At 35.3% G+C, this 26,944-nt stretch overlaps 1 protein-coding gene across 5 annotated transcripts in view; it reads left to right on the top strand.

Moving 5' to 3' along the window:
• The window catches only part of LOC127583122 (V-type proton ATPase 116 kDa subunit a 1), a 48,616-nt gene that overhangs the window by 8,274 nt on the left and 13,398 nt on the right, over nt 1-26,944 (top strand). For 2 of the 5 annotated variants that reach the window (XM_052038896.1, XM_052038897.1), the window contains exons 5-20: nt 114-242; nt 8,510-8,613; nt 10,585-10,711; nt 11,893-11,975; nt 12,958-13,051; nt 14,283-14,495; nt 15,962-16,112; nt 16,227-16,366; nt 16,953-17,113; nt 17,815-17,905; nt 19,523-19,641; nt 20,353-20,569; nt 20,816-20,923; nt 21,997-22,104; nt 23,035-23,052; nt 25,102-25,219. In XM_052038896.1, coding sequence (XP_051894856.1) covers nt 114-242; nt 8,510-8,613; nt 10,585-10,711; nt 11,893-11,975; nt 12,958-13,051; nt 14,283-14,495; nt 15,962-16,112; nt 16,227-16,366; nt 16,953-17,113; nt 17,815-17,905; nt 19,523-19,641; nt 20,353-20,569; nt 20,816-20,923; nt 21,997-22,104; nt 23,035-23,052; nt 25,102-25,219 — 1,981 coding nt within the window. The remainder of the gene's footprint in view (nt 1-113; nt 243-8,509; nt 8,614-10,584; nt 10,712-11,892; nt 11,976-12,957; nt 13,052-14,282; nt 14,496-15,961; nt 16,113-16,226; nt 16,367-16,952; nt 17,114-17,814; nt 17,906-19,522; nt 19,642-20,352; nt 20,570-20,815; nt 20,924-21,996; nt 22,105-23,034; nt 23,053-25,101; nt 25,220-26,944) is intronic. The other 3 variants (XM_052038899.1, XM_052038900.1, XM_052038898.1) reach the window with 3 other exon arrangements.

Here is a 26,944-nt window from a genome sequence, read left to right on the forward strand (position 1 = left end):
TTATTGGCTTATAGTTTAAGTTAAAAAGTGCATTGCTACTGGGCAACATTATTTCCAATGTATAAAGGCTTAATCTGAGTTAACAGTAACATTTTGTAATATTTATTTTTCAGGCAACCTTTGAAAAACTGGAAAATGAACTGAAGGAAATTAATACTAACCAGGAAGCATTAAAACGTAACTTTCTAGAGCTGACTGAACTGAAATACATCCTTCGTAGAACACAGCAGTTCTTTGATGAGGTCGGATTATTGCACATCTTTCAGTTTATACCCATGCCTCCTTGAGGATTAGTTTAAGCGTGCAATGCATGTGTACATCACTGTTGGCCTTTCTGTCCATGTTTCTAGTTTGCAGGGTCACTTTAAGAATGCCCATTGCAAAAAGATGTAATATTCCATACCAAATACATCAAAGGTTTCCTAAAATTCATTTGTATGCTGATTTGCCTTCGGAACAAAAATGCATGATTTTATATTTAGCTTATTTGCTTCTCTGCCTAATTACCTTTTAATCAGAAATCCCTTTTAATATTATTTTGAATTGGTAATTATACTGTACTTCTGGGAAATTGATGGAATAAGAATTAATGCTGTTCATAAGCTCTTCAACTGTTAAATGTCTTTTAAGTCTAAAATGGAGTCTTACTGATGCTGAATGGGCAAGTGTATGTTGCTTAACTTGTTAGAAAATTTGGATCAAATTTATACTGCTCCATTTTTTAAACTACTACGTTTTTTAAAACAAAAACAGCCATCTTCATCCTATGTATATCACTGAAGGCAGGATGATGGTTGATGTTTTTCTTCAAACTGCCTGATGCAGGGTTTCAACCCGAAACATCAACAGTTCCTTTCCTCCCACAGATGCTCCTCAACCCGTTGAGTTCCTCCAGCAGATTGTTCATTGCTCCAGATCCCAGCATCTGCAGTCTCTTGTGTCTGCCTGTAGATCAATTTTTTCCTGAGTGGGGCTCACTTTTTCCCCATTTCTCTTGAACTTGCTGTCTTTGGATCTGGAAGGCTGATCTCACAAGCCTAGATAGTCTTGAAGATGAACATTGAGGCCCTAAGGGGTGGCCATTATTCCTCTGAATGATATCTTGTCAAATTGAGCGGTTAGATGTCCCCATCTGAATATTATTGTCAACCCTTTGTTGTCCAAGTATTTCTTTACTAACAGTTGTTATATAATCAAAATTGTCTGTCATCTGATCTCACAAGGAGATTATTTAGGGGTGAGAAATGTTCGATGAGCATGAACTATGAAAAATAGTGAATGAAAATCAAAAAGTTGCAGATGTTGCAATCTGAAATAACAACAGAAAATGCTGGAAATTCTCAGCAGATTAGGTAGCAGGAGAAGACGTTTTTGATCAATGACCCTTCATTGACATTTGTTTTTGCACATCTCCAGTCATTGATTTGAAATAGGAACTCCATTTCTCTCTCCACAGAATGCTGCCTGACCTGCTGAATATTTCCAGCACTTTCTTTGGCTAGAAGTAATGACTATTTGATTTGTTGTTTACAATTAAAGTAAATGAATGGGATAACTGATTAGCCAGGTGTTTCTCAGTGCATTGGTGCATTAATCTTCAGGATCCTCTATAGAATACAGTCTACCCCTGGATTTTTATTGATCGTAGAAATACTTTTAATATTCTAGCTAATTATTGAGCATTTATACCTCAAAAAGGTGTAAATTAACATTGTTGAAATAGGTCATTATCAACAGGATTAAGTATGCTGCTGTGAGATTTTGAAAATAAGTAAAGAAACTAAATGGCAATAACATTTTATATATGTTGCAAATGAAGTTAAACGCAAACATACACTTGATCTCCCACTCAGCTTTAATATGTTGCTCGCTGCTTTTGGCATTTTTGAGATGTAGTGCACAAGAAGATTGACATGCACATTTGAAGAGTTTAATGTCCTCTTGTCACAGGGAGTTTACCTATGACTAAGATAAATACTGACATAGATCTGCACAGTAATTTGCAGCTGCTAACTTGAAAATGATTAAAATTATATCGTGGTTCAATGTTTTGTTTTTAACTGAAAATCCTGAAAATAAATTGGAAATCAAAAATTACAAATTTTCAAACTGAAATTACCTTTAGGAAAGCAGGTATTTTTCCTCTGTGTATAAATGTTATAAGTCCAGTTGCTGTTCAGGAAAACTTCCATTTTCGGCACTCGGGAGTCTTTTTAACTGCAGTTGCCCCAATTTGTGTTTCTGGCCATGAATTTTGATGGATTTTGGAAAACCATTTGTGAGTGAGTGCAGAATGGTTTACTTGTTATTATGTATCATTCCATCTACTGTTAGAGAGAGCTAAAGGAGGAAGCCAGGACAGAGTAATATAGGCCAGGGTAGGTTTTGAAATCCATGGCCTTTTGGGTTGAGATGGGGAAACTAGTATAATCTGTTTGTTGCCCTGGAAGAAACATGCCAATCATTATCTGGCATTTCTCCAAGTCACCTGAAGACTAATTTCCAAAGCTGATTTTTTTTTTAGCTCTCAGTTAACTTCCTATCTACAAATTTGATTTTTAGTGGAGCCTCAATGATGTATGCATGGTGAAATCTTGGTGCTATCTTGCCTTCCTCTGGATTAAACTGCCGTTAGTACAACTTTTCTATTGTAGTTTGCATATCATATTCACAAAACAACTCTCTCATTAAAATTTTTGGATACAATATAATCAAAATGCATTTTCTGTTCTAATATTGGTTCAGTCATAGGATTTGATATTGGCATCTTTGTTCAGAATATGCATCCTTCTTTAAATATTTCAATTGCAAATACCTACAGTGTTTGAAGTAGAATTTCACTTCTGATCTTATTTTTTAAAAAATATTTTGTCTTTGTAGAGCAGTCAAGTAGAGTATTCCTCTCTGAAACTGTGTAGCAATATTGAGCTGCCAAAAGACATCTGAGGAAAAATGCCTGTGAAGTATTTTGCCACTGTGGTCAGTGGATAATAAATTTGATTCTGATTCTGAATACCATAACAATCTAATTGATTTAATTGAACAATACATGTTTTCAATTGTTTTTTAGGATGATCCTTCAGCAAAAAATTGTATTGTATGTACTCCTTGTAACAACTATAAAGCCATTTTAGCTGGCTGCTGAAGGATCAAGAATATGTTAATCATGTTTGTCCTTTTCCCAGTCTTCTGTTTCTTAAAAATAGGCAGAACAATAACAACGGGAGAGCTAAGTTTTGAATCATTCAGCGTAAGCAGCCTTAAGTGCAGGAATCTAAGGAAGACTGGAAAAGTAACAGTTAATGGCATGCAGATTCCCATCCCTCCCTTCCATCTCTGTTTCTTGTGAATTTTTATTTTGCTTTCCTATTCTGCTTATTATTTTGAGTGAACTGTTTCAAACTTGATTTGTGTTTTTTTTCTTGACCATTTTGGAAAAATTCAGGACTGTTTCATGGTTGATCTCCAATAAAAAGCCACACATTGAAAGTTTTTTGTTTTTATAACAGACACCTCCATTTTGAAAGCTGGTTAATAACAATTTGCATTTAAGGGGAAAGCAATAATTGGCTAATTACAATGCTTTTTTGGTATAACTATACTGGAACGCGTGGCTTCATAGTGGAGATCAATCTCAGGATGGGGCTTGTGATGTACTGTCTGCAAAATACATTATTTAAAAATCTCAATGATTTACTGTGCCTATCAAATTGGCTGTTTATGGGTCTGAATCCTTTATGCCAGTTTATTGCAAAGTCCTTGGGAATAGTTTTGAATATCTTTACCAAATGGTCTAAAGTAAATGAGTATTCTGCAATGGTAACACCTGACTAAATCTGTCTTTTCCAACTTTTGGATCAAATGGTTTAACTCTTTCCAGCTATTTTCACACTTGTATCCCGTGTAGGGGCAAAGTTGTTCCTCAGGCCTAGTGACTTTAAGTACCAACATTTTGTAAAAATGCAGCAGGGATTTAATTGTAATCATAACAACTCGCAGTTAGTTGTTTAATAACTTGTATTCATTGGTGTTTAGTTAAAAAACTGCAGTTCAAACAAGTGCCTCTGGCATTTTTTTGAGCACTTGACATAGGATGAAGGATTCCCTCCCCCACCACCTCCCCCCCCCAACAATAATATAAAAAATGTATGGTAAACACAGTTTCTGTTTATTGAGTATTGCAATTATACATTGTAGTGGATTTTGCAAATCTACACCAATGGAAAGCTAAGCAAGGCTGCATCACCTGCAACATGAGTAGCATAATGTTATCTTTGTTCTGCTTTAGGATACTTCAGCTAAGGTTCTAATGTAACATGGCATTGTTGCTGCATTTGCTTTCTATTTTCTCAAGTGCTTTTCAAAGTTTGGTTATAACTAAATTGTCTGGGTAAGCTAATTAGTCATTTTTTAAACATCTGTATCTTCAAAAAAGGATTAATTTATCCATGTAACAGGGGGTGTTGAAATTAGTCATTTCAAATCCAGTGCATAATCATTAATAATTCTTGTGGAATATTGAACATCACACTAACCTGTAAACACTGCGTTGTTATAATTTCAGATACATAGGTGCTGGTCAGAAACTAGGCGTAATATCTTGTGTATACTTGCTTTAAATGTCAAAAGACCCAAGATCAACTCGGGCACTTCTTTAGTTGTCTTGAACTTCATAACAAAGGAATAACACATTAACTACCTCAGCTCTTTGCTGGTATTTTGGAGAAGACCAATTCATGAATTTGAGATCTGGTAAATTTTGGGGACCTTTTGAAGAACTGTCACTTTGCCTTGGGTGTTAACCTTCATTAGGTCTGCTGGAAAGTATATAAACCTCACTAATTGACACATGCTGGTGGATTTGGTATTGTTCTTTTAAAAATCTGGGGGAGATTTAACTAGCTTCATGATGCCAACTTCCAGACTGACAGTAAGATTTATGTTATGGTTGCCTCATAATATCGAATTCATTCTTAGCCATTTCACTTTTCATATGAGGTGCACCTGCTCTACTATATAATTTAGTTTGATATAAAAACACTCATTTTACTGTACAAGACAAGCCCTTTTCTTGCTCATAGGTTTGTTCGAAGATTTTTTTTATTGTGAATTTAGAAGTTGCACTCCACACCTTTTGTAAGCTTGTTGCACATTGGTCAACATGCGGTCCAAGATTATATTTTCTGTGGCCGTTTTCCATAACCTAATTCTCAAAATTAACAGCGATTGAACTCGTAGCTCCAGTTTCTCATAAATGGTTTTCAAAGCTAGTGGCAGGTTTTGATAAAGGCTGTTGTGACTAGTTGGTAGAGAAACTGGCAAATTCAGCTTTATCTCATGGGTTTTCATCCAGCTATGATTGTTTGAATGAAAGTCCTTTCATTCAGAAATGCAAGATCCATATTTAAAATAGTTGCCTCAGGAAGTGGTGGTCATATGGTGACAGGTGATTCCCTTGAGGCTAGAGTTGAGACATACTGTGCCTGATATTCAACTTCCAATTTGGGTGTAAAAAATTGGGTTGATGATTGGGACCCTTCTAAAGAAACAGCTAAATATTTGGTTGTATTTACATGAAATGTTGCACTTTTGCCTGAAATTTGATAACATTTCATTAACCTATGCTTTTAAACACAACATTTTAATAGTGTTGTGTATTCGATCTTCAAGTACCTTTTTTGCAAATATTGTTAAACAGTTGTATGACTTGACCAAGTTTTCTATCTAACTTGCTTCCTGTGCATAGTTTTAAAATGCCTAAAACAATGAAATACACCAGAAATCTGGAAAAAATCAGAATAACCTCATTGATTATAAAATTGTTTATCTTTGCATGCAGAGAACACCTTGTCATATTCTTTCTCTGGCTGTTACATGCATGATAGATCAAAACTTTTTGTCAATAGTTTAAAGGCTAAAATTAATTTGCCCATAATATTTGATAAGTCATCATACTGTCCATAGTGTGATGGCAGATTAAAACTGTTCAGCTGATATAAGTTGTCCTACTCATCGCCAAAATCTAGATATCTTCAGTATTATAAATGCTGTACCCTTTGCATTAGTCTTAATGTTTTCCTGTATTTTAGACCTAATGACCAGAAGTTCAACCCCTTTGAATTATTTGAAAGGCATCTTGAAATCAACTATGCTAAAATACCAATGCAATTATCTAATGAGTATGATGTCATTAGTTGCAATTCAGAAAGTTATGTATACTAATCGAGTTTAATAAATTGATAGATTTTCTTTTTCTTTTTTTTTGGCCTTATTTATGACCATCAAAAACTGAACTGGAAACCTTCAATTTCTGTTTTGTTTGTGCAGAGGCACAAGTAACCCATCTTAGTGACTTCCTTTGCTTAACTGGTCAGAAAATTAGTTTGGGTGATCGTAAAAGCCACTGCACATTTTCAAATTAAGCTTTTTACCAGTTTTTGAGCAAAGATCTATTTTATCTTTCAGATTTAAAACTATTTGCCATATTGATTTTTCTAATTATATTTGTCAAATATTAACTTTTCATAAAGAAAACCACAAATCCATTGCACTTAATGGTAACAAATATGGAGTGGTAGCCAACTTCTAAATAATTATTTTTTTTCTCAAAAAATAATTTTTACCTGTGATTTTTTTTTAAAGTGTGTTTTTGCAGTAGTGGAAATTTAGGAATGGAAAGCTTGGTATTCATTGACTAAGTGGAATTATTCGACAGTAGACTCTAAGCCTTGAACTGAAGATTCAGGCCAAAAAATTTTGGGAGCGGTGTCAAATCTGCTTCATGTGATTTGTTTCCTCAAAAATAAAGTTGGAAATCAATATTTGCAATTTTACTTTTTTATTTTGTCATGTTTTTCTTCTGTCTTTAAATAACTGAAGATTTGAGCACACTTTAGCTCATCAACATATGGTTGTTCAATGACTAATTGCAATGATTGATTTGTGGATGCACATCCTAGTTCATAAGAGATTTCCTGTTGATAGAGCTGTAGTTTTATAGGGTTATTAAATCTACTGCTTGCTAGCTTTCTGATGATTCAGTTGTGATTAGCAAAGTAAAAGGAATTCACTCTGCATAAAGTTGCTCATTTTTCTCTGATCCAAGAAATAGATAAATGAATGAAGCTTTTATATAAGAAATAAGAATAGACTATTCCCCTCCCCCCGAGCCTTCTCTATTTGTCAAGGTCATGGCTGATCTTCTTGCACTATTCCCATATTCCTTCAGTCCCTTGATATCAATTTAAAAAGTGGACACAATTTTAATGAATGTTGTAATTATTGTGCATTCTGCTTTATATCATTGTTTTCTGATATTTCAATTATGGGAAAATGATATGCACACGACTTTACAGGTAATCTTTTAAATGTCTCCACTTAGTTGCCAGTGTGTCCAAGTTCACACTGCAAAGCCTCATTATTACAATTAAGCTGTAAATTAATAAAGTTACCCTCAACAGGGAAAATTGGAACCTGTGCAATAAAGCAGATGAGAGTTAAGGTGCATTGTGAGAAGAGTTAAGGATGTTTCCTAATGCATTTGAGATGCTATACTTAAGCAGTAGGAGTGTACATGTGATCTGGAAGTGCTAGAGGGAGAACTTGAATCCCTGATTCATTGATTGATTTTTTTTTCCCAGTACTTTCATGAGTACCAAATATATGCATTTGGACTTCATGCAAGCATTTTAGGTTACTTTTCTTATAAAGGTTGGCCAAATAAGTTGCAGCTGTATGTTTCAATCCATGTTTATAACAGTTTTGTCATCAATAGGTATGTCCTGTGTTTTAACTGTATTGGAAAAAGAGAAACAGGATTCCTAAAATGTATTGAAGCCAAAATATTAGGAGGATGTGATATCATAACTTAAATTGACATTCATCGATGGACTTTTTGCTCTAGATTGATATCCACTTTAGTATTGTGACTGACATTTAGGCTTTTGGAGAAATGGGATTGTAGGGGATTCCTTCAACATGTTGCTTCAACTATATGAAATGTACATATACATGAAATTTTTAATGAAGTGTTTTCCATAACAGGGCAGTGTAGGCATTCTCCTATGTAAGATCCATTTTTTTTTAATTTGAAGTGTTTCCTTCACAAAATGCAGCAAAAAATATTAAAATACTTTTTTAAAATAACTGTCAAGCAGTTGATACTATGTCAGTATCCTTTTGAAATGATTAAAACAAATTTCCACTTCTGTGTCTATCACTGGCATGCACATCTTGGCAATGGCATATTGATTTTTCTGATATTCTCTTTTGAGACCTTCAGAAATATCCAACTTGCTTGAATGAATTTGCTATTCATCTGTACTCATCTGCTTTCTTGTTCATCTTTGCTTTTATCTCTATTTTAAAAGTTTAATGTATATTGTTTAAATATTTTCTTTTCAGTTATGTTTCTTTATTCAACTTTCATCTTTCCCTTTTCTCCTGGTTCCTGGTTCCCCTGCATGCCACTAACTGGTTTCATAGTATGTTAATTGATTTGTGAATTCAGGCTGAATTGCATCATCAGCAGATGTCTGATCCAGATCTACTTGAAGAATCATCTTCTCTGCTGGAGCCAAGTGAACTGGGACGAGGTGCTCCCCTCAGACTTGGGTAATATAGTTTGCTATCTAAATGTTACTCTATAATTCTAACTGTAGTTCCACTCACATGAAGTAAAGTTTGTATGTCAGAATTATTTAAGAAAAATGAATGATATCTCATTATGATCATTGGTTGTGGAAGATTTTAGACTAAAAATAAGAATGTTAGATGATTTAGATCATAGGTAATGCTTAAATAACTGAAGTAGCTGGTCTTTTTGCTATTAATTTTAGCTCTTTTTTTGCTCAAAATAAACTTCATAAGTTAAAATCATTGGTCATAACTTATGACATAGGTATGTTTAAATATAATGTCTACAGCATTGCCAAACATGCCTTAAACAGAGAGAAATTTTCCAAGCCTCTTCATGGGTTAAAGCAAAATAAGCTAAAAGTAGTGATGTTTAGAGATGGGCAGAGATCTGTTTTGAGAATTTAAGGGATTTAGCAAGGGAGAGAGGTTAAGGTAAGCAATTGACTTCTTTAAGTTGCGTTGTCACCTTGCCACCTTTGCACCATCCGTGTAACCTTCCCAGCCTTCGTTTTTGTGTATCGCTCTACATTTATCTGATTGTGAGCTGGGCATTCTGCCCAAAAGCAGTAGAACTTCCTCTTTACAGACTTCTTTAGACCAAATATTTGATCACTTTGGTGATATTTTCTGTGGTCATTTTTAAAAATTATTTTAATGGTGCATTAATGTGGCATATTTTCTAACTTTGAAGTACTCTTAATGGAATCTGATTTTGTAAAGCACTTTAAGGAGATTATAAAAAAGAAATAAACCATATTTATCATTGGTTTTCTGCTAAGTCCTGCAGTAGGTAGATGTGTGTCAGGCTCAATAGTTAATGTAGCCTAACCAAACGTGGCAGTGGATACCCAAACCAGTTATGTGCAGGATGCAGATAAATGTATGCTGCTTGTTCTTGGGGAAATAAAAGAGAACTACCAGATTGAGACAAAGAAGGCTTTACTTGGTATCAGGCATCAGTAATGAAGTTCACAGAGAAGCTGAACAAATCTATGGCTTTTAAGCAATTTTGAATAGAGGCCAAATACTAGACAGTTGAAATATGGTTTTTTTTACCTGAGCAGATGTCAAACAAATTGGCGTTAGATGCTGGTAGTGAAGGAAGCACAAATTAAATTTGCCATCTTCTGGAGGAGCATGTGAATTTGTATCTTGGGTATGTGTACCTTGGGCTGTAGGGCAAGGATGTGCATTCATAATCTCAAGTTTTATGTTGATTTTGTAGATGATAATTGAGGGGACCTATTGCTCTTGGTGCCTCACTTCTCCCCTAACCCTAGTGCATCTCTCTGGTCATGGTGGTTGTGTGAAAATGGTTAACTGTTTGAATGGAGGGAGAAGCATAGGACAAGGATTAACGCAGATGGGTGAGAGGGCTGCACTGGAGATCAAGGTTATTGTGGGATAGGTGGGGACATGTTGATTGTGAAGGAGAGTAAATGGCGAAATCAGGTCAATGCCACAGTGAATTTAAAAGCTTATGTTAGGATTTGATTTTGTATTATGGTCTTTTCTATACCCTACTAGACAGCAGGATATATATTTTATTCCTTATTTCTTCCCTCCCTTCACACCTACCCCCCCCCCCCCCCCCCCCACAAACTCCTAAATAGTCTTTTACATTGAATTGCTTGGAGTTTGAATCTAGAAGCAGCCAGTATCTTCTAATCTACCAAATGAGGCATTAAATAGTTCAACAATTTTATTTTTTATAAAATATGTTCAAGAGTTAAGTACCACATTGTAAAACAAATTTCATGAGAATGGCTCAAAATAAGATGCATGCATCAATTGGCAAAATTGAACTATATAATGCTCTTAAAGAAGGTTACAGATAGAAAAATTAGATATGATTTGTTGAGGTATTGATAGTTCATCATGTATTACAGTTTATATTTTGCAAATGTATATTATATAGCTCGTGACCATGCACATTCTTATGCACAGCTTTGTGGCTGGTGTGATAAACCGAGAGAGAATCCCTACTTTTGAAAGGATGTTATGGCGAGTATGCAGAGGAAATGTTTTTCTTCGTCAAGCTGAAATTGAAAATCCCTTGGAAGACCCTGTAGCTGTAAGTGCCATGAGTGAAATTTTAACATGAGCTTGGGCAAATAATTTTCAAAATGAATGGCTCTATAACTATGTGGGTTTAATTTTGTGTTAACACTGGTTGTAGAATTGATTTTGAATTCAAATAATTGGAAACAGTGCTAAACCATTGTTAGTTAAAGCAGTTTTAGAATAACTACCATTGCAGTTTTTAGTCCCAATGGGATTGGCACTTCTTTCCTAGGAATGTTGAATTTTGGTTGCAATGATCTCCCGATGTATTGTGTCTTGAGGCTATGCACGCACATAGTGTTGACAGCTAGTAGTTTAACCGTGACTGTAGTAAAAGGAGGAAGGTCTTTGCTGATTGATATCCACAGGTTGTTTTGGGTACAAGGGCAGGTAAGTGATAAAGTTGTGAACGTTATCCGATAGTGAAAGTTCCAGTCTGTTTTATACACACTTCACATTTCACCAGCTTGTGCTTTTATTTATAATTGGAACGTTGCACCTGACTTGTATGATTTCAGCTCCATGAATAATGCACAGATCTAAATAAAAACTGGATCTGTGCAATGTAGCTGTTTGCTACTTTGGATATAAGAAGCTTTTTGTACTGTAGAAGATGAATTAGGTAGCAATGAGAGACCACATTGTGACATCATGGAAGAAGTACATTAATTCTAAAGTATTGGAATTTGAATGCTTTTTTTAATTAAGTAACCCTCCTCCAGCAAATCATGGAAAAGGAAGCTAGAGAGATTGGAGAAAATGAATAAAATTGCTGTTGATCATGGTTATTTTGTATATTTAAAATAATCATATTTCTGATATATGACTATACACTAAAGGAATGAATGTAGTCCATAGTATGAAATTAATTGGGCTTCATGTCCAATAATGTATGTTTTAAGGCAATATTTTTATATTCATTTGCCAATAATGGGTAATAAACATGGCTTTACTTGTATTGCCAGTAGTTTTTTGTTAATAAAAAACTGATTATAATTAGTAACTAACTTATGTTTAAAGAGGGCAGATGATACAATTTGTCTGTTATTAATTTTACTGAAAAAATATTTAATAATTTTGATATGCCCACATAAGCTATCAACATGATATTCTAGCAAATCAAATATGCAATAATTTAAATATTTTGTAATCTTAGGACTTCAGGTGAATGTATTCTTCATTTTGTTTTAGGGTGGTCAGGTGGACAAGTCTGTTTTCATCATTTTCTTTCAAGGTGACCAACTGAAAAACAGGGTGAAGAAAATTTGTGAAGGGTGAGTATAGTACTTTTGTTGATTATATTCTGCATATGCTTAATTCCTGTTGCTTGTACATGAGACCCTATTATCAGTAATGCTATAATGACGTTACCGTCTGAAACCTAATTATTTTAAAGCTTGACATTTTGTCAATAATTGTCCAGGCAGTTGCCAAATTCATGATTTATAGGTTTTACTTAATGACTTTCCAAACCATCAATCTCCTTAATTTTCCAAGTGAGGCTTTATTTAAAACTGGTGCTTTATTTAGTCGCTGCACTGTAAGATCATTTGTAATTGAGCTAAAACATACTTAAACCTTTTTCAGTGGTTCAGAAGGGAAACCGTTGTTGAGGTCCTCCTTGCTGGTCAGCATGTTTTGTGACTTGCATCCCTGCACAGTGCAGTGTGGGTGCACAGAACGTGTTGGAGTTCAGATGGTGGCGCATCTGACCTCCTGCTCTGCCCCTGGTCTTGGCACTGATTTTAGGGAAATTCCACATCACACTGAGCTGAGAAACTGAGAGCGCTTCACATCTGATGTCTCAACGTATCTGGCACAGTCCCATTCATTCGAATTGGGTTGGCAACTGGAAGGAAATGGTAAATTAGTATGTGCTCGTGTTTTTATAATTAATTTTAATAATTTTAACTTTAGATAAATATACTTCTAAACATTATAACATTTTCAAAGTTCTAAGGCAGTAATTTTTTAAGTGTTGTTGGTCATCGGAGATATTTAGAAATAGATGAAAATACCTTCAGACTATTGAGGTGGAATGGGGCAGGGCCATGGGTTCTATCACACGAGGTCGAAGATGCAGCTGGTGGACCTCTGCTTCATGGCACAGCTTTGGCAGTGAGACCTCTAGGTCGGTTGAACCAACACGGTTACTAAAGGTCAGTGTGGTTGGGTGTGAACTTAAGGCGTGAGCCTGGATGAGCAGAACCTGACCCATTATCTGTACTTATGTTAACAAGAGCCTTGATCTTGTAGGTTCAGAGCCTCCCTCTATCCCTGTCCAGAAACTCCTCATGAACGAAAGGAAATGTTAGCTGGTGTCAACACACGAATTGATGATCTCCAAATGGTATTGTATTCATTTCTTGGAAACTTGTCGTCTCAGCTTTTGTACACTTTCCTTCATGATTTAGAGGCACTTTAAGATGTTAGTGGAAAAATTCTCCTGTTTGCCGTTAACTGCTGAATGTCTTTGGCTTTCTAAACATGTATCAGCATAACTTTTGTATTATAGCCTTAGCTATCTTCTGTATTGTTCTACAAAATGGAATTTAAATATTGCTCCTTTTAGCTTTTGCAATTTAGTTCATTGGCACGGCATTTGTTGAGCACGTTCACTTCATCAGCAACTAAACTAATGTCTTGTATAAGATAGTGTAACTGATAGATTTTGGAGGTATTTCCCTCAATTGCTAATCGATATTGGACTATTTCTCAATGAGAAAAAGTTGCTTAAAAATTGTAGATTAATTTTTTACTATCATTATGCCATCTTTCAAATTATTGATGTAAAATTTGGCTTAAAATCTAAAATTCTAAGATTTCTTTTGTTATCTGGTGTGTTTCTTTAGGTATGTATACATTTGAAATTCCATTCTTAATTCCATTACAAATTTGAGTCAACTTTACAGGTTTGAAGACTGCAAGCAGATTTATATTATTAAATGTAAACTCAGTCATTTTATATTCAGTATTAAAAGAGCATTAAAACTACAGGCCATCCCTGAGTTAGAAACACCCGACTTATGGACACCCCTTCATATGAATGAGCTCCCATAATATCATTAAATTCAAAAGTCCGACGTACATAAGTTCGTTCCAACAAATGACAGAACTACTTTCCTTTTTCCCTCCTCTTTTAGTAATTGTTCTTATCAGTCTTGTGTGCTTTTGATTCCATTCATTATAATACTGTAAAGGTGTCGTTACTATATTGAGTGATTTTTGTGTATTTTCCGACTTGCGGACAAAATCTACTTATGGACATCTGTAAAAACAGAATCCATTCGTTACCTGAGCGTGGCCTGTACTATTTTCCCCAGCTAATGACACAAGACTATTATTTTCAAGGACTAGCTTAGACAGGTTTTTCTTTTGTTTTGAGAATTGAATTACAACTCTTCCATTTTCATCTTTTTCAAGTGTTTTTGGATTCTTTTGCTCCCTTGGCTTTGTCATTTCCTACCATTGGCTTAGATGAATTCTTAAATGCAATGTAGTTGGCAAACACAGATCTATTATTCTGGAGTAGATTATTGGTTCTGTAAATTCAAAAATGGTTCATATTTTTTCCTCTCCAGGTTTTAAATCAGACAGAGGATCATCGCCAGAGGGTACTACAGGCAGCTGCGAAGAGTATTCGTGTATGGTTTATTAAAGTACGGAAAATGAAGGCGATTTATCATACTCTGAATCTCTGCAACATTGATGTCACACAAAAATGCTTAATTGCAGAAGTTTGGTGTCCAGTTTCTGATTTGGATTCAATTCAATTTGCCCTTCGAAGGGGTACGGTAAGTCACTGTTAATGCTAATTCAAGTTCAGAAATGTACATTGCGCATTAGATCTATGAGTTGTCTGCTTCCTAGACACGACTATTTGCAGTGATTCTGCTCAAATTGTTTCTGAAAGGAGTGAGCCTACTTTTGATGTTTTACATGTTTCTCACTGGAAAACACTCACATTGTATTTAATAATTATAATTAACATTGGGCCAGATTGTGCTTACCCATTCCTTCTGCCTAGAATTACAGTCTGTGGTCTGTCCATGCCCACACTTACTTTGGCTGGATGCGAAAGATCTATCCTGCTGGCTCTGCACTATGGTGTGCTCTAGTTGGCAACTGTGCCTCAGATGATGCAGTATGGAGGCCTGTCCTTTGAAAACTTGGGGCAAAGCTTTGACGGTCTTGAACACTTGGATATTAAAATTGAAATAAATTTTTAACAATATATAAAAATGATAATTAAAACATACCCACACAGTATTAAAAGCATCAAAGTAAGACTAAATAATTTAAATAATGTAACTTGCTTTTTCCTTTACGTAAATTTGAATGGTCACAATCAATAGAGTTAGGGATTCTCCAAAATTCTCACACTTTAGGAACAAAATATTGCAGTTGTTGGAAACCTGAAATAAAATTAGAGAATGCTGGAAATGTTCTTCAGGTCAGACAGCATGTTGCCTGACTGATGAATATTTTCAGCGTTTTCCTTTTGTTTTATTTCAGTAAGTTTTAGGATTCTCTGTTTCACACCAGTAAAACTGCAAAATTTACTGAATTTCCTTCCATGTTCTGTGAAAGACAGAGCCCAACATCAATCTGATTTTCTTTTTTAACGTTTCTAGTATTTAGTCTTTGTTTCAATTAATTTGAGCTCTTCATGGTGAATGTGTTAACAAATTTGTTCTAAACAATGATGGGTAAAAAAAACACTCTTGAATATGTAATAAATCCTTTGTGATAAACTATTTTGAAATAGTTATTTCACTAATGTAAGTTATGGCTCCATGCTTATTCAAAGGAGAACAATATCTTCAGATGCTTTGGCTTGTCAGTTATTGTGCAGTGCTGTAGCTTAATAAAATTTGCCACAGAAACTGGTATTGCAACAAACAAGTGGGAACAAAGCAAAAACATGCTTTTGAAAATGGATGTTTGTGCATACTAAAAACTAGAATGGGGTTATTTTCATTTTCCACAGCAGCTTCTGTTCCCTTCTTTCCCCTCCATTCTTTTGGAAAATAAATCGTTGGCACAATTGGAGTTCAGAAACTTCATTCTGTGCTCGAATGTATTCGATATTCAATAAGAAGTAACTTCTTTAGCTTTCTATTTTAACCTTATGCTCAAACTTCTGTTTACAATGGCACTTATTAGAGACAGTGAAGGAGCGATGCAATCATGTCTTTAGCCCACTGATTTAAAGAGAATTGCTTAACGTTATAGCTTTGAAGAATCTTTTTTCATGCAGGAACGCAGTGGATCTACAGTCCCATCCATCTTGAACAGGATGCAAGCCAGCCAGACACCACCAACTTATAACAAGACCAACAAGTTTACTTATGGCTTTCAAAACATTGTGGATGCATATGGAATCGGCACTTACAGGGAAATTAATCCTGGTAAGAAGTTGCATTGAACTGATGAGATGTTTTATATTAAATCATGTGATTTTCTTAAAGCTATTTTTATTATTTTATTACTAAAACCTACTTTTGATGTCTTTTCTTCCACAGCTCCATATACAATTATAACCTTTCCTTTCCTCTTTGCTGTTATGTTTGGGGATTTTGGCCACGGTGTTCTGCTGACTTTATTTGCTGTGTGGATGGTTTTGAGAGAAAGCCGAATACTGTCACAGAAGAGTGAAAATGAGGTATTCTTTGTACTAGTAATGACTGAATCAAGACTTGTAACTTTTTGGTGTGTATTTTTGTGGATTTGAAAGTGATGGTAATTACAAATGTTTTGTGCTTTTGTTTTGAGTCATAGGGCCATAGGGTACAGAAATGGGCTCTTTAGCCCACCACGTCCATGGTGACGTTTCGGCCCATCTTACACCAATCCCATTTGTCTCTATTAGGTCCTTATCCTTCTGTGCCTTATCTATTTAAGCCCTTGCCTATTTAAGTGCCTGTCTAAACGTCTCTTCAGCATAACAATTGGATCTGACTCCGCCACCACCTCTGGCAACGAGTTCCAGATACCAACCACGTTCTGTATTTAAAACAAGATCTTTCAAGATTGCGTTTTTATTTGTTGTATATATGCATTGAATAATTACTGGCATTTTTTTGTTCATCTATCCTTACGGAAGGAAGATAGAAATACTAATTCATTGACTACTTTGTATCAATAGTAAGATGTTCAAGCTGTTTTGCATTGTGTTGTGGGTAACAACAATTACTGTAGTTATGCAGTTACTGTTGTTCCAGTTTTTAATTAAGCTTCATTCCTGCTAGATCTTCAGCACCATTTTCAGTGGACGCTACATTATTTTACTCATGGGAATTTTCTCTGTGTACACGGGTCTTATATATAATGACTGCTTCGCAAAGACTCTCAATATGTTTGGTTCTGCATGGAGTGTTAGATCAATGTTTCACCCATACGGAAATTGGACGTAAGTATTACAAAGAGACCATCAAGGTTGTTTTTACGTTGCTTTGTTATGAATTCTTTGTCCTTACACCACAAAACAAATTCATGCTGGGAAAATATTACTTGGCAAATATAAAGTTTCAACTTTAAACAGTTAAGTAGGGTATTATGTGAATAGATTAATACTAGGATCCATAAATCTAAGAGAAATACATTACTTAAATAAATCTTTTAATCTAGTTTCATTGAAATCAATTTTTTTAATTGTTTAACATTTGTTTAAGTCATCAGTAGATTATTCTCGCACATCTTGATAATTAGAAACATATTGGCTTAAACCTGAGGGCCAGTCACCCATTTGTTCACTTGTTTAAAGAGTACATGGCCCAAGTGACAAGAAAAATATATTAAAATATCTTTACATTCCAGAGCTGGCATATTTTGCATGATTGAAAAAAATGCTTTCTGCAAGTTATTTTTTAAAATGTCTAAAATTAGTATTTTAATTGCTCTAGCCAACTGGGTGACCAAACAGTAGTATAACCACAATTATTCATTGATGTTCTTAAGTACATCTTGAGATTGTGAAGGACTCCAAATAAATGCAAGTATTTTTAATTGCTGTATAATTTAATGCTAGGAATTTTTAACACTTAGGCTTTAACACTGGTCAAACAAAAATTGCAGTTTTAGATAATGTTTCATAATTGTAATCTTTTGTAGGGAGGAAACCCTTCAAGGCAATCAAAATCTTCAGCTAGACCCTGCCCATCCCAATGTCTTCAATGGGCCATATCCTTTTGGAATAGATCCTGTAAGTTAGTTGTATTTTCTGTTAAATTTTCATCATACGTGGAAAATAAATCTAATCTGCCATTTGACTGTTTTGGAAGTCTAGGACTGGTGTCCTTAAGCACTCTTGTATCTGAATTGTTGTTCAGAAAATAAGCTAGACTAGCTACCTAAATACATGTGGTACAAGAAGTGGTAAAATTTTGGGTCTCCTGTGGCAGGTGCCTAGCCCTTTGACTCTTGAAAATCTTTCTGCCATCTGCAAGGTTAAGGAAGATGTAGTGCTCATCAATTGCCTGGATGAATGCAGTTCCGGTAATATTTAAGAAGCTTGACACTATCCATGTCAAAGCATCTCACTTAAATAGCACCCCATTCAATACTCTAAATGTTTACTACCTCCAACGCTGGTGGAAGTGTGCATCATTTACAAAATGCACTGCAGTTATTTGTCTAGACTACTCTAATAGGATATCCCAAACCTGCAGTCTTCTTTACTAAGAAAGACAAAAGGAGTATGTGTTGTGGGGCATCCTGATTTAAGATTCCTCTTCAAATCCCACTTGATCCTGATTTGGATGTATATTGCAGTACCTTCATTGTTGCTGGGACTGCATTACTCAAGGGCATTTAAGCATTAGCCTTGTTTTTCATGCCCACGTCCCACAAATGAATAAAAATCAGTTACATCTTTCAAATTTACCTTTGACTTCTACCTAACCTTCAACTTCCAGTGCTTTTCTCAGGAACAAATAGGATGGAATGACATTACATGCTACTGAAAAATTTTCCTTTTTTTTTATCCTTTGTTTTTTTAATTGTCATCTTGATCCCAAAACTAGTTTGTCCAGACACAGCATGAAGATTCTGGAAGGAAATGTTCCAGTATAAAACCTGTTTTTATTTGAAACTTCTGTGTGACGTACTGGTTGGATCTGATTAAAGTCAAGGAAGTTTAATTGAGTAAATGCAGTTAATTGCTATACAGTGTTAGAAACCAATGATTTGCAAACTGGGAAGCGTGCTATGCACTAAAGAATGGCTGTTTTTAATGCCATTGCTCAACTTAGGAGAAAAGTCCCTGAATCAGAACTCGTTGGAGAACTCTGATTTTTGGAGAATTCAGCAGAGTTTTAGTTAATGTTGACTGATCATTAAATACAGCAATCTTTTTTTGAGATCAAAAACAGAAAATGCAAGTCAAGTACGGAGAGACAAACCAAATCAATGATTCAGATCAAGGACTCATCTTCAGAACTGTAAGAGTGAGGAAATAGAAGGGTGGTTTTGGTCGTATGCAAAGACTTGAGGAGGGAAAAAAATTAAGGATAATATTTTGCTTGCATGACTTGTGGGCAGTTCATTTCTAATAGACTTGGCTCGAAGAGTTAACAGGAAATTCATTGTTTTCTCATAGAATTATCTTTTTGTGCATAAATCAGAATCTCTCAATCTTGCTTCAGATGAGAATGCTCCTTCATCCTTCTTGATCTCATCCTTCTAGAAGGAATGAACCCTGTGTTTTGGCTTTACCACTTTTTTTCTGATGACCAATTCTACCTATTTTGAATTTGGGCTCTAAGGAAAAGAAAATAGTTAGTCAAGTCCCAAAGAATAACAGATTTTGTTTTTCATTTAGATATGGAATATTGCTACAAACAAACTTACATTTCTGAACTCCTTCAAAATGAAGATGTCTGTGATTTTGGGTGTCATCCATATGGTCTTCGGAGTGTCTCTCAGCCTTCTGAATCATATGTGAGTTTGAGTACATAAGGAATAGAAAAGAAGTTATGATCTGTTGACATAATTTTGAAGCAGAATTTGAAGTGCTTCACTAATTTAAATGTTCAATAATGAGGATTGACATTTCCAAATGCTCTGCTGGAAAATAATATTTACAATGCATGGGATCAAATTTCTTAAAACTGAAATTTGTTCCTTGTATAATAAAAGTTCTGGCAATCTAATCAACTGATCATAATTGTAAAGCTACTGACAGTTTTAGGGGTTTACAACACTGATGCTTCTGTGGGGTGGGGAGGGGGAGAGAGGCAAAGGTTGTTAGTGGTAGTGGGTCATGGTGGATTGGAGTTCTTTACAAAGTTTTAGTAAACTTTTAAATTCACATGCCAACTCAACTATGAACAATTATTTGGGTTGTCTATGCTAATCTGCTTTTTTTGGCTCACTGAGGTTCAAATTTGACCAAAGTCATGATTTCAAACTCATTAATTCCACCTCTGTATACTCTCAGGATGGCCTGCATCTTTTGTCACTTGCATGTTAATTGTTGATTTATTTCCCCATACATTGTATTGATGTTAATACACCAAAGCATGGGTACAGGTCATGATTTATAAGCTACTTGATTCAGTGTTTGCAATTAGCTATGAAAAATGTGAAAGTACAAAATTATTGAATATTTATAATTTTTCATGTTATCTATTTTCTCTGCTTTGTTCTTAGATATTTTAAAAAGCCACTGAACATCTATTTTGGCTTTATCCCTGAAATGGTGTTTATGCTATCTTTGTTTGGCTATCTTGTTATTCTCATCTTCTACAAGTGGACTGCTTATGATGCCAGCACTTCAAAAGATGCTCCCAGTCTTCTCATCCACTTCATCAATATGTTCCTATTCAGCTATAATGATAAAACCATGAAATATCTATATAAGGGTCAGGTATGGAACTACAGAAATATGCTTGTGCAATGTGTCTCTGTTTCCTTATAGCAGTTTGACCGAAAGCAATAGCTTCCAGTCTTGAATGTAAAATACGTCCTGGTGTCGCTTACAGGAGCAAATTGAGGTATCTGTGCAAAACGTTGAAACAAAAATTAATACTTTCTCCACCCAGTGTCTGCTAATTGCAAAAACTGTAAGGTTTAACAGACAAATAATTTATCTGAATTTCTATTTTGTTAACAGCAAGGTTTGCAGTCCTTCTTGGTGATTGTAGCTCTGCTGTGTGTTCCATGTATGCTTGTGGTGAAACCATTGGTGCTGCGTCATCAGTATTTGAGAAAAAAGAACTTGGTAAGTTTTCATGTTTGAATTGTCATTGTCCTTGGGATGTTAGTAACGTGTGGTTTATTATATTTAACTTCCTGTATAAGGGCTGTTTGGCCTTAGAAAATGAAAATCTCTTTTTCTCCACTTCATTCTTTTAGCTGCAATACTCCAACATTAAATTACTGTGATTAAACAGAGCTGAATTAAACACACACTAATTCATAGTTAATGTGGAAACATTGCAGTGGTGAAACAAATTAACGGTCTATCTCAAACATATTGGGTAAGGCTGGTAAAGAAAAGATAAATTATTGGGGTGTACACACATTGTCTCCAATAGAGGAAGTATTACTTTCCCACATTAAGCAGTATGTTCTTGATATAGGTAGTGGATTAGTAATGTTCCATTTTTAAGTATTGAAATAAATCATCTTGAATGCAAAACCAAATTCCGTTTTGAGGTGAGGATTCATGTTCCTCTATTGAGTTTTGTTATTATCATACTTTTTTCTTATTATTATACTTTATTTTGCATTCTACAACTTAGGGTGAATACTTGCATGTTAATTAAAGGATGTCGATGCTTAGATATAGAATATTTTTCTGTTGTGAGCAACTGCAATTGGAATCACTGCATTTTTACTTGGTAAAAATTATTTCCGTTTGAACAGTATATATTGATTGCAAAAGTATGGTGCTTGCCATCTTATTGTCTGGGCTTGAATCTCATTACTCATCCACAGATTTGTTGAAGATTATATGGTGAACAAGGGAATGCAAAGTAGACAGTCAAGGTGTTCAGTATGAAAGAGCATGGGTAGGGCATTTTGAAAAGTGAGAATAGAAAATACTGGAAATACTCGGGTCAGGCAGCATCAACTGAGAGAGTTAACCTATTAGGAATTCCATAGGACTTGAGGGGGAGGGATGGGGGAGATGGAGGCTTTTGGATGAAAACTGAGCCCACTGCTGAAAAGTTAATAATTTGGATCTCAATGTCTAAGTACAACCGTGGAAAGATCATTTAATCATTAAGTCTCATTTGTATTTGAGCTATTCTTCGGCCTTTCACATCATGTGGCTTTATCGCTATTCAGGGAACACACAACTTTGGTGGAATCAGAGTTGGGAATGGACCAACTGAGGAGGATGCTGAGATAATCCAACATGACCAACTTGATTCCCATTCAGAAGATGGTGAGGAAGTAAGTAATGAATTTGCTTTGTTCATTGAGTCATAATGCTGAATAGTAGCTGTACTATTCTTTGTCCAGAATGTTGTTCCTGTAGCTTATGGTTAATAGTTTCAAAAAATTTTGAAAAGAGAATCACCGGTACTAGCTAAGGAGTAGGAGAAGTATAGAATTGAGTATCAATGCAGTCAATTGCCAACTGAGTTTATTTTCTTGACATTACTGGCTGTGTTTTATCTCCAGTGGTCCACCTAAACCCATGGACATCTCTTTAGGGAGCAGGTTGAGTTTTCTCTTGTAAAAGATTGGAAGTCCCTGGCAAACTTCAACAGTCTCCAAGACTAAGATGTCATTTGTTTGGTTTTGTAATGTTAGAGGAATCCTAACTGTTGAAAATCAGAATCCAATATATTGTAAGCAATATTTTGTGTGCCTTATTATCATTTATGATTTCTTTTTGGCTGATTATCTTCAGCTTTCTGTAAATTTCCTTGAAATTGGTTAAAGATAGTCGAAGAGAATTGAGATTTGCATTCCATTTTGAATGCCATAAACCCTTCCTTTTGTTTTTTTCATGACGACGTAATGGTCACTTGATGCAGTTTTGAACCAGCTTCTTCCATTGCTGTTGGAAGTTTTTGTGCCTATATTGGAGGATTTAATGATTCTTGATTTTTGTGAGATTTTTGTTTTATTTTCATTGGGAAAACTTCATAATGTTACTCTCAAAGTTCTGGTAACAATCTAGGAACTACACAAATGATTGTGAATAAATCTTGAAGTACTACTTGATCAAATTAAATGTGTTCCTTTGCTGTTTGCCCGATAAGAAAGGTCGTGAGGTTCTTGAATATAGTACATGCATTTTGAAAACTTAACATTCACTAACTAAACATTCATATTCTCATTGCATTTAACTGAACGTATACATTTTTTTGCAAGCCCACGGAGGAACAGTTGGTAAGGCTTTGCTCATTGCATGTTTACTTCATTATCAATTTCCATAGCTTAAGCTTTAACTTTTTAATTGTGTGAACTTTGAAGTGAATGTTGTGTGTGACACTGAACACAGTTCCATGCTTTGTGGATTAGATACTTCTATCCAATATTGCTCCATTTCAGCAATAACCATAGGCTGAGGTTAGAAGTTTTCAGCTTTAAGTTGAGAATGGTCATAAACATTCTCAGCTCTGTTCAACTTAAGTTTATACTCTCAATTTTTTATTTACCTAAAATAAGACAGAAAGAGGCTGGATACTGGAGCTGGCTGTTACCTTTCCTTGCTCAATAGAAACATGTTTGAATCCAACTCCAAATCACTGGTGGTACAAGGGTTTTGGGCAAATTTTCTTTCTGTAGCCTTGGTACACTTTCATGTAAGTATGAATCCACACCATACAAATCTGCAAAACTTGTAAATTCATTGCAGAAGTAAGAAAGGCAATTGCTGTAAAAATTGTTGCTCAGGGGCAATAGTGGTGTACAGGTGGGAAGAGCAATTGGCCAGGGAATTGCATCGGTTCCATCATTTAATTAGATCATGAGCAACCTGTGACTTAACAGCATATATTTCAGTCGTTTCCCATATTCACCAGTAGGACAATGGTGTCATAGAGTTATATAGCACAGAAACAGGACTTTCGGATCAACTGGTCCACACCAACCAAGATGCCCATTCAAGCTAGTCCCATTTGCCAGTGTTTGGCCCATATCCTTCTGAACCTTTCCTACCCATTGTACCTGTCCAACTGTCTTTTAAAAGTTGTTATTGTACCTGCCTTAACCATGTCCTCTGACAGCTCATTCCATATACATACCACCCTCTGTGTAAAAAAAAAACAAAAGGGTTGCTCCTCAAGTTCCTATTAAATCTTTCCCCTCTCACCTTAAACCTTTGCCCTCTAGGTTCTTGATTCCCCAACCCTGGGGGACAAAAAACTGTGTGCATTCACCTTATCTATGCCCCTCATGATCTTATATACCTATTTCAGATCACCTCTCAGTCTCCTACGCTCCATTGGAAAAAATCTTAGCCTGTCTAACCTCTCCCTTTAACTGAGTCCCTCAAGTCCTGGCAACATCCTTGTAAATCTTTTCTGCATTCTTTCTAGTTTAATAACATCTTTCCTATATAGCAGGGTGACCAAAGCTGAACACAATACTCCAAGTGTGGCTTCACCAGCACCTTGCTCAACTGTGACGTTACCTCCCAACTTCTATACTGAAAGCTTTCTTCACCACCCTGTCCAGCTGTGACTCCACTTTCAGGGAACCATATACTTGAATTCCAAGGTCCCTCTGTTCCACAACATTCTTCAGGGCCCTACCATTCACTGGTGGTTCAAGAAGGTGATATGTCACCACCTTCTCAAGCATTTTGAGGTGAACAGTAAATCAGTAATATCGTCATCTTGTTAAAGAATTTAAAAATAAGTTATACTTTTGTTTAACAAAAATCTGTCTGTCTTGGATTTCAGATTTAACAACTGACCTAGTGTTAGTGCCATTTGTTGAAGGAGTTGCCAAAATACTCCCATTCTTTGCAGAATTGTTTCCTAACTTTGTTTTCATTGGCCTAACTTTAATTTTCAGACTCTGCCCCCTACTATTAGATTCCCCACTTTTGGAATTAGTTTCTCTTTATTCTATCAGTTTACCTTTTATCTTGAAAACTAAAATGTTAGTTAATTATGGAATGAGGTCCTGGTTTGTGTATTCTTTCTTTTTTTTAATTTAACCCTGATGTAGTGAATGAAACACATTGGGGGAAAAATGGAAAGAATTTAGTTTTCCCTTAGCACTTTGATATTTTGCATTCAGCTTGGAGACCATTTCATTTTCATTGTTGATTTCCTCTTTATCTTAAGTTCAAAGTTCTACTTTGGATATTTTAGATTTTGTATATCTGAAAAATATTTTTCAAGTAATGCTTTGATGAGGTAACATACAGTACATATTGTATGAGTTGCAATTACATTATATTTCATGTGTTTAATCTGTTGTTTACAGTTTAACTTTGGCGATGTTGCAGTACATCAGGCCATCCATACAATTGAGTACTGCTTGGGATGTGTTTCTAATACTGCTTCCTACTTGCGATTGTGGGCACTTAGTCTGGCTCACGCACGTAAGTACAGCATGCATTCATACTTTTTAGGAGTAGTTTCTGTATCACTAATAGGTTTGTAGATGAGGTAAATTTCCAAACATGAATATGATATCTTGTTTTTTGTGTTAAGTCCTATTCCAGGATACAAACAATGAGGAGGATTCCAAGTAAAACAATTTCCCACACCTTAAATGTGCCATTAGATTTTTAATATCTGCTTCTGATGGCACATTCCTTTGTGCTACACTGGAATCTTAAACTAGATTGTGCCCTCTAGGGCATATTAAGCTAGATTGTGCCCTTAGTTACAAGGACAGTAAAAGCTTGGGAACATTAGCACTTGGAACATGCCTTCCAAGCCACACACCATCCTGACATACAAATATATTGCAGTTCCTTCACTGTCGCTGGGAAAAAATCCTGGAACTCCCTGCCTAATAGCATTGTGGGTATACCAAGGACTGTACCTGTTCAAGAAGGTACCACCACCTTCTCAAGGGCAATTAGAGATGGGCTATTAAATCTGACTCAACCTGTGATGTCCCCATCCCTGGAATGAATAACAAAAAATGTCTTGGGAGTACTCTTAGCTATGCCATTCTGTCTCTAAGATAACAGTTTAGCATAGGCAAAGGCTGACCTATTTACAAGCTGCTGGAGGTTACAGCTCACAAAAAGTTAAGAGTAATATTAAAGATATTATAGATACTGCTGTATCAATTATAAAACAATTTTTTTTGGATTTATCCCCCCTACCAATTTACCTTGTTCTTGTATTATGCAATAGCATTGTAATATAATTACTATTACTTCAATTTTGTTAGTGAAGTGAAGATTATTTGTCAATGATCATTCAGGTTTGCCTCTTTGCTTTGCAAATTGGATTGGCGATTTTCAGTCCAGTGAATGGACAACCGTTGGGTTCATAAAAATAATTACCATTTTCAGTGTTCCTTAACCTTCTAAGAAAGTAAAGACACTGATGCGTCTTCCTTGTGATTGCACCTATGTGCTGGACCCAGGACAGGTCATCTGATATGTTAACGCCCAGGAATTTAAAGTGCATGTAGTACCTAGGAATTCAGGTCAGGACATTATTCAATTCCTAACAATAGTATCTGGCTTAAGATTTCAATTTTAATTTTGTTTAATCCAATCACTAGCTTGTATAGACAAGTTGAACAAGATACTTTCTTAAAGCCTATGAAGTCAGGCCAATAGAATGGCACTTTAAATAAGAAGCAGATCTTACTCTTAAGGCATTCAATAAATTGAATATGCAAAAAAAGACAACATTTGGCAATCTGCTCACTGGACTATGCCAAGTGCCATTTAGGCCACAGAGACAGATACTGTCCAAACATGAATCTTTGCAAAAGTACCTCATTTAAGCCAAAGCTTACTACACATGTCCCAATTCTGACAATATTTCAACTCGCTAACCATAGCAAAAGATTGTACCAGCTCTTTAAAAGATATGCATAACAGAATCAAATTAGGCAGCATTGCAAATGGTAATTATTTTTATGAACCCAACTGTTGCCCATTCAGTGGACTGAAAATCTGCCAATCTGATTTGCGAAGCAAAGAGGCAAACATTAATGATCGCTGTGGCAACCTGATGGAGTAGGATTTTCAGTTTTTGTTTCAATGTATTTTTTTTAAATTTAATTTTTAGCTTTCTTAACATAATCATATGTGGACATGTTTTTATTTTTCTCACTTAAATTATTTTAAGCTAAA

Source organism: Pristis pectinata, chromosome 25 (assembly GCF_009764475.1).
Source record: "Pristis pectinata isolate sPriPec2 chromosome 25, sPriPec2.1.pri, whole genome shotgun sequence".
Lineage (NCBI taxonomy): Eukaryota > Metazoa > Chordata > Chondrichthyes > Rhinopristiformes > Pristidae > Pristis > Pristis pectinata.